This window comes from Nematolebias whitei, chromosome 19, assembly GCF_014905685.2.
Source record: "Nematolebias whitei isolate Nwh7 chromosome 19, NemWhi1, whole genome shotgun sequence".
NCBI lineage: Eukaryota > Metazoa > Chordata > Actinopteri > Cyprinodontiformes > Rivulidae > Nematolebias > Nematolebias whitei.
Window position 1 is genome coordinate 33791965 of NC_056516.1, and position 8759 is coordinate 33800723.

The 8759-nt window shown below is 41.0% G+C and overlaps 1 protein-coding gene across 1 annotated transcript; it reads left to right on the forward strand.

Moving 5' to 3' along the window:
- The first annotated feature begins 1394 nt into the window (after positions 1 to 1394).
- LOC119425510 (atrial natriuretic peptide receptor 1-like) lies at positions 1395 to 4346 on the forward strand. The gene is made up of 5 exons (XM_037693039.1): positions 1395 to 1440; positions 2000 to 2190; positions 3322 to 3435; positions 3547 to 3700; positions 4300 to 4346. The coding sequence occupies exons 1-5, from the start codon at positions 1395 to 1397 to the stop codon at positions 4344 to 4346; spliced, it is 552 nt and encodes a 183-aa protein (XP_037548967.1).
- Positions 4347 to 8759: the final 4413 nt, after the last annotated feature.

Consider the following 8759-nt stretch of genomic DNA (forward strand, 5'->3'; position numbering starts at 1 on the left):
ATATATATAAATACAACTTGCAGTCACAATACAGCAACAAAAGAACAACTGAAAAACATTTACCTGCCATCCATAACAGAATCTTTAACAGATTGAAAATGTTAAGGTTCTCCACAGGCTAAATAGTGCAGAAAGTCAAATAAATCTCAAAACATTGTTTAAATATGAATTCAATTAAATTCAGTTTATTTATATGGCGCCAAGTCACAACAGAAATCATCTCAGGGCACTGAACAGAAACATTCATATAAAAATAATAATTTAACATTATTTATCAGAGGAGCAGAATGCTTTGCGTTTAACTCCATCACAGAACTTTCATCTTGAGCGAGCATGAAGGCGACAGTGCATGAAGAAGGAACCTTTAGCAGAACCAGGCTCAGGACAAGCGGCCATCTGCTTCGACCGGCTGGGTTTGAGAGGAACAAATACACAAAAATCTCACACACCACCGGACATCTGCAGGCTGCAAAGATGATCAGTTTTTGTGATTGACACTGAAAGTCATTGATCAGTATCGGCCAGTCACATACTTTTTAACGGAAACCAGTCGATTATTATCTGTGGCCAATTGATCGGAACGTCTCTAGTCCTGATGCATGTGCAATAATCCAGGGAGATAAGTCTAACAAGGTTGAGTCAAGTCCTCTGGACGGATTCTTCTTTGTTGAAACGTTTCGGCTTTTATCCAAAGGACTTCTTCAGTCTGAGGAGCTGCAACAAACTTGGGCAAACAGAGAAACAAAGCAGCTAATGGCCAAAAGGATGGCCCAGCACAGAAGAGCAGCATCATCAGGCCAGGACTCTGCGGTCTACACTCATCTCCAGGCCAGCGGTCACCCGTTCAGGGATGAAGATGTTCCCATCCTTGATGGAGAGAAACGATGGCTTGAGAGAGGAGTAAAGGAGGCCATCTTTGTGGAGAAAACTCCTCCATCATTAAACAGAGGTGGAGGCCTCCGTTTCCAACTGTTCGCCTCTTGCAACGCTGTTATTGCTAGTATCACTCAGCCCCCTGTGAATAGCAAGCAGCAATCAGGGTTCTAACGATCTGTTATTACGTTGATGGTCCTCCTTTTGCATGTGAACAGCTAGTTTTGGCTGTCACTAGCAGATTGGCTGATCCACTGACAGGGATGTCAATCTCACCTATAACAGGGGACCACAATTAAAACTTGGTTCAAACTAAGGGCCAATTTCAGAAACTATATTAACTCAAGTCAGAAACTCAACATCTTTTCTTGGTCACATGTTCCTCAACAAGCGTTTGATTGGGCTCATTTGATGTCATCTGTTGTGCTTTCCCCATCATAATAAAATAGTACTCAAATAATTCAAGTGATAAAAGCATTTTATGTTTAACATCATCTTGGGGGCAAGAGAAAATGTCAACGATGGCCACATTTGGCCCCCGGGCCTTGACTGTGACACTACGAGAAGGTGTTATGTATAAGATTGAGTTTATTGTTGCGCCTCAGACTGAAGAAGTCTTTTGGATAAAAGACAAAAGGTTTCAACAAAGAAGAACCCGTCCAGAAGCCCTAACTCAACCTTGGTAGATAAATCTTTAATGGGTGTTTCCTGTCCTGACCCCGAGCTGGTAAGAGGAGGTTCAGTGATTATCGCCATGGAAACTGCCGAGCTGAGTGCTGAGGTCATGAGCCCCGTTAGACAGAGCCAGGCCTGGTCTACAGTCTGATGGCCGTGAAAATGTCTTGGAGATGACGCAGTGCAGTCACAGCAAAGACCCAACGTGACAAAACAAACTCTAAATCGCTTCAGCGTGACAGAACATTTATAAAATAACGTTGACTAATAAGATGACAAGATGCATTTAAAGATATTCAAAGCTATGAATAATAAAGTGACTATTAACTAAAGCACTAGAAAAAAAAATTCTCAAAAGATGTAAATAACTGTAAATAAACAACATTGTGTTCTGTCTTGTTTATCTTTTTTTTTACTTAATGAAGATACCACTTCGTGTTTGTCTCCACAGTGGTGTACCTGTGCTGCTCCTGGGATATCTTCAGGAACCTGATGGTCCAGTTTTGGAAGGAGGGGGTGGAGCTGGAGAACTTTGTCTTCTTCTACATTGATCTTTTTGCTGATGGTCTGGGAGGTGAGCGACCCGTCAGGCCCTGGTTCAGAGGAGACCAGGATGACTACGGGGCCCAACTGGCCTTCAGGGTGAGAACTGGTTCTGGCTCTTTCACTTCCTTTTTTTTTTAGATACTTGACTGAACTCATGATCAGCATTAGGATAAACTCCTATTGCCTTGTGTTCTGTTTGAATAAATTTACTCAAATCCAGATTGTTTTGTTTGATTAAAATGTTTTTGATCAGTAACTAAGCCAGTATCTTACTGGTCTGCAACTGCTGGAGACAAGTTGCCGATTACTTGACGAAGGTAATTTGCAAACGAGTCTTCAAAATGTATCAATACATTCACGGGGGGGTTCTCAGTTTCCCTGTGCGAGTTGCAGAGGCTCTCAGTTGTGTCGCTAGAAATTTTGAAAACGTTCCAAAAACACGCAGGACAAAACTTCTCCCAAAATAATAACAATCATTGCAGGCATCTCAAACTCATCTCATCTCTCGTCCGCTGAGTGCAGTGGCTGAACGTTCATTTGGGCAGTACAGTCCCATCTGAAGCTTAACTGAAGTTTATTTTACCTCTTTCAAGGCGGGCAGCTCACGGTGTGCGGCTGGTGAATGTATGGCAATCCATATTGCCATATAATTGGATTTTTTGTTAAGCCATGTTGCCATATAATTGGATTTTTTGTTAAGCCATGTTGCCATATAATTGGATTTTTTGTTAAGCCATGTTGCCATATAATTGGATTTTATGGCAAGTCATGTTACCATATAATTGGATCGCCAGCTGCACGTGTCCGCCCGACAAAAAAAAAAAAAAAAAAAAAGCACAACACCGACCCGGCCTGCCCATCCAGCTCATTATTATGGCCCGGCCCAAATTCAGGTCGGGCCGGGCTTCGGGCCCGAAATGACAGCTCTACTGTGGATTAAATCATGAATGTGGGGAGTAGGATGTAGGTAGAGGTGGACAACAAAATAATATGTTGGCCTAGATTACAGTTTGGTGAGTCTTGCACACACAAAATAATATTGTAACTTTCAAAAACGAGGTCACATGGCTCACTGGTCGCAAACACTCAATTTAGCGATTCTGCAACAAAAAGTTTGCCTATTTTCTTGCAGTTTGCTTGTGTTTTTAAGTCGCTAGCTAGCCTCCAACAGTTGCAGCCCAGTGGGATACTATCTACAGCTCTGCCTCTCTGTGCCTTTCTCAACAGAGTGTAAAGGTGCTGACCTACTTGGAGCCTCAGAATCCAGAGTATTTCCAGTTTGTAGAAACTCTGAAGAACGAAGCAAAGAAATCGTTCAACTTTACTATCAAAGACTCCCTAGTGTGTATAAGTATGCTTTTTGTTGACTGATGCATGAAACAGTTTTAGAATCATTTGATATTCGCAGCAGATAAATCCTGTTAACCTGAAATGTATTTGCGCCTCTGTCAGTACAACCTGATAGCTGCAGGGTTCTACGATGGAGTGATGCTGTACTCTCAGGCTCTGAACGAGACTTTAAGCCAGCAGAGAACAGGGCCGGGACCGGTGAAGAGACCCAGAGGAGATGTGGTGACCAAGAAGATGTGGAACAAAACCTTCCCAGGTGATTCTTCCCTCTTTTTCTCGTGTGCCTGTTCTGGACGCACTTTGCGGTCACGCTGGAAATGTGCAGCCAGTCTTGGACCAATCAGAGCACAGCTCTGGACGAGAACAGTCTGCTCTGAAAATGTGTGCTATTAATCAGGAAACCACAAAGAGCAGAAATATCCATCTCATCATCTGCAGCGCGGTAAAAAAAAAATACAGGAAAAGTCCTGCACTTAGTTTTATCAACAAAACTGACTTTTCACAGTGAATACTCAAACAAGTTTGGCTTATAATTTAATTGTAAAAAGAAACACTTTTTTGCATAACATAAATTTGTTCGGTTTAGGTTTCTTAAATACAACACAAAAAATCTACTACAGTAGTCCCTCGTTACTTCTCGGTTCATTTTTCATGGACTCGCTCTATCGCGGTTTTTCAAAATAAGATTGGACATGATAGACAATTGGCTGATTGATGGACAAGTCGCACGATCGGCATGGATTTTTTAATTTAAAATAAATTATTTAAAATTATTTGGCACCTGCTGCACCTGTGTGCAGCCCACAGCTGCGGGAGAAGCTTCCCCCTGCAGCACGTCATCTCTCTGCTCTGCAGGAGAAGTGGGCGTGGCCAAGAGCGCTGGCAGGTGGCAGAGATCATGACTTGCTGTGCTTTTTAGAGAGTTTAGAGTTTAGAAACATTGTTTAGTAGGGGTGTAACGGTACGCTAAAATCACATTTCGGTTCGGTTCATTTTCATGGAGGGCTAGGTTCGGTTAATTTTCGGCACAAAAAAGGCCAAAATAAAGACTTACAAAATGTTTATTTTGAAAGTATGCCAAGTAAACAATACATTTGTATAAAAATAAATAAAAGCGACCCATTTGGATGATATTTTAAATAAACGGCACTCTTTACAATAAACAAACTATACTAACAATAATAAAAAATCTTATTAAATACAATAACAGTCAGAACCAGAACAATAAGCAGCAACAGACTGTATACAATCTAATTAATCAAGTTTTAAGCTTTTGTCAAAAAAGACCAACTTGTCCACATTTTCTGTCAAAAGCACAGATGTTGCAGTGAATATCTCCAGCGGTGGAGAAAACCCGTTCACTAGCAACAGAGGTAGCAGGAAAAGAGAGAGTGGCTGTATTTGACCTCATTGTCTTTCCACCAAAAAAGAGGGTCAGCTTCAAGGGAGGGGCACCCTGAAGCTCTGTACTCACAACCTCTTCTTGGATCTGCTCCAAAAGGGACTTGTACTTCCCACTGTCCCTGGAAAAGTTCACCAAAGAGTTTAGTCATTACAGACTTTTTAGCTGGAGGTGATCTCTGGTGGATGATTTCCCTGAAGAGGAAGAAGACACAGCTACTATCTCGGTGACATCCTCAGACTGCAAAATAACACAAAGAGGTAAAAAAAAAAAGAGTTAATAAGATTATAATTTTAAAATAAAAAAGTTAATTAGATAATAATAATAAAATAACACTACCTCTTCTTGCACGGTCATCATTTCTCTTATGAGGTGGTTGAATATCCTCTCCCTCAACATCATCACGTGGCAGGGCTTTAAATCTGGGCTCCAGAGCTTGTTGGCAATATCAGTTTTATCTTTTTCATAAAGTGCTGCTTGCTACAACATTTTGGCTGAAGTGTTGACATGATGGGATGTCGTAGGCAGCGGGGCTCAAGAACTTTAACCCTTAAAGCCGGCGCATCGACAACAGAATACGGACGTAGATCCAGAGCTTTAAAAACTCCTACAGCTTGTGTTATTGCTTTGGACCGATCTGAAATACCCGATAAAGGTTGTTTAAACGCTGCTGTTATCGGTCTTTGCACCAAGCTGCTACAAGAGACGTTCACATTCGGATGATGTCGTTTCAAGCGCGTTAACAAGTTAGACGTGTTGCCTGCTGCCGATTCAGTCTCCGTGAAACAACGTCGACGCACAGCTTTGGATTTGCGCTCGTCTCTCCCCATCGTCTGGCTTGTTCGTTGGCTGCTAAGATAATTGCACCGTGCTGAAACACGCTTAGGAACTTTAGTTGCGCGGCGCATAATCTCTCGTTAATAAAATTTAATGAGTAAAAAAAAATAACCGGAACGGTGCACACGTGGACTGAACCGAACATGCTGTGCCGAAACGGTTCAATACGCCCACATGTACCGTTACACCACTATTGTTTAGGGTACGGATCCCCCGCGATAAAAGAGGGACTAATGTATTCTAATTTTAAATGTAATTTCTACAAAAAAAATCAGGATTTCTGTCTGAACTAATTCAATCCCAGTCCATTTCAAGATGGCCTCCCCTGTTGAATGACCTTAAATAAACAGAAATAAAAGGTTCTAACTGAGTTGCTTTCACAGACTAAGACTTGCTGTGGTATAGCTGAACCTGATCCCCAACACATATTCTGAGCCCTAACAGATTCTGCAAGGTTTTTTTTGGTGTAAACTTTATTTTTGTAAACCTTCAGGAAATCCTCATCAGATACTTTAAACACTAACTGATTGCTTTATCTTCTTCGTATCTGTCTACAGCTTTTTTTTTTGTAGCTAGATTAACTTTAATTTAAAAACAATCGACAGAATAAAAGAAAACGTTTCAGCTAATCTAATAGGCAAATTACATTTAATAAATAACATTTAAATTCTACTTAAATGTTTTTTACGACCTTTATCCCTAATCTTAATCTAATATTTTCTGGGTCTGTCTAGACATAAACTGCCTAATCTATAAATCTAGCTTCATGTTTTCCTTATTTCCATTTTATAAAGTTGGCACCCCTTCAAATCAGCTTTGTTGTTCCAGTTTGATCTGTTTTCGTTCATTCAACTAGACTGACAGTAGTAACACACACAAAGTACTTCTTTGTACAACATAATTCACTTTTGTTTCTTTTTACTTTGACAAATGCAATTAAAGAGAATCGGACCAATTCCTTTGTGCTAAACTAGAAATATGAAGCTGCAACAATAACAGTCACTTCATCATAAAAAGGGTAATTAGATTTTAACGTTTATTCAGCAAGTTATTGTTGTGAGTGTAGCTGTGCTGTTTGGTAAAAACAGTGAAGCAGTTTCAGTGATTCCTGACAAAAAACAGCTTCTCTCTGCCACCAATCAATCATGGTGCCGATTAACTAACGAGCCCCGGCGACCTATCAGGAGCCCCGGAGCTGGATGAGGTCACCATGGGAATCTGAGTCTGACAGACACGCACATTCTCACGGCTGTGATGTTTGTCAGTGGGGAGATGGCGTGTTAGCGTAAGGCTGCGGTGTAAATCTGTACCAGCTGGCAGCGAGACTGGGAACAGGATGTCTTAGACTCAAACCAACAACCAGGACAGAGAAGACACACCACAACAAATTCAAAGGGAAAATTCCATTTTCATTCTCCAAATGTTTGGTTCCTAATTCCACATGGAGGACAAAAGCACGTGGAAAATTGTGATGATTATGCGGTGGTTTACTTTGGAGGGCTTGATGTTTGTAATGTCAGGCAGATTCAGGTCCACGTTCTGGACTTTGGACCTGGCCTGGAGTTAAACGTTGAGGCTTGCATTGTTAGCGCGGGCAGGAAGTCGTCCGTCATTCTGCAGAGCTCACAACACTTCCAGGAAACAGTTTGTAGTGCGAAAACAAAGAGAAATTTTTTGCTTAATTTTGCTGCTGACAGGGTTGAGGCAGGAAACAAGAGGGTGTGTGTGTTTGGGGGGGGGGGGGGGGGGGGGGTACAGCCATGACAGGACTTTACCTTCTGAAACAAAGTACAAGAAGAAAGGGGAAGTTTGCTGTTTCCGGTTTTATTTATCCTTTTATATTTTTTGGATACGCCTGCCTCCTATCTCACTTTGCCATTGATTTAAAACTGTTTTTAAACTACCATTAGTTTTTCTTGACTAGTTTCTGACCTGCTTTTTAGCCTCTGAAATGGTGCAACTATTTTCTTTAACTTTTATTTAACTGGGCAAATCCCACTGAGATCACAGATCTGTTCTGTAAGGGAGGCCTGGGCCTGAAGGCAGCCTAACTTGCATGTTTTTGGACTGTGGGAGGAAACTGGAGTACCCGGAGGAAACCCACGCGAACACGAGGAGAACATACAAACTCCATGCAGAAAGATGCCAGGCCCAACCTGGGGATTGAACCCTGGACCTTCTTGCTGTGAGGCAACAGTGCTAACCACTGATGCGTCGTGCTGCCACAGAATAGATGTAAACAAAACTCTAGATCAATTTTCATTTACTTTAGTCGTCTTAACTTTGGTTTCTGACTTGGTTCTGAACCGCAGTAGGTTTATGGCTACGTTCATATAGTTTTAGATTGGGGTTTAAAGATGTAATCCTTAAGTCAAGTGAACAGTTTCCCAGAGTAACTAAACTGGTGAAGATTCTCAGCCATCCAGGACATGGTAAATCTTATAAAAAAAGGGTAAAATAACTAAATAACTAAAAAGAAACAAACATCTGGACTTCTATGAGAAGTGACACAAACTCAGCTACAAAATAGAAGTCCAGTTATTTGTTTTTTCAACTTTCTTAGATTTTTTTTCCACAGGAGATAAATATTATATATTAAATAGGGATGCACAATATTGGATTTTTGGCCGATATCCAATATGCCGATACGTTCAAACTTATTTGGCCGATAACCGATACCAATACCAATACCAATATTTTTTCCCCTAGACCACATGTGTCAAACTCAAGGCCCGGGGGCCAAATGTGGCCCTTGTTGATATCTTATTTGGCCCCCAAGATGTTATTTTAAATGTAAAATACTTTTATCACTTTATTTTTTTCCAGTATTCTTTGATTATGATATTAAAAGTGCAACAGAGAACATCGAATGAGACCAATCAAACTCTTGAGGAACCTGCAACCAAGAAAAGATTTTTGGTATCTAATTTGAGTTGATGTAGATTCTGAAACCGGCCCTTAGTTTGAAAAAGTTTTTAATTTTGGCCCCCTTTTGTAAGTGGGTTTGACACCCCTGCCCTAGACCTACTTACAGAGACAGATTTCTCTGCTGTGGTCTCTGTAAGTAGGTATATAT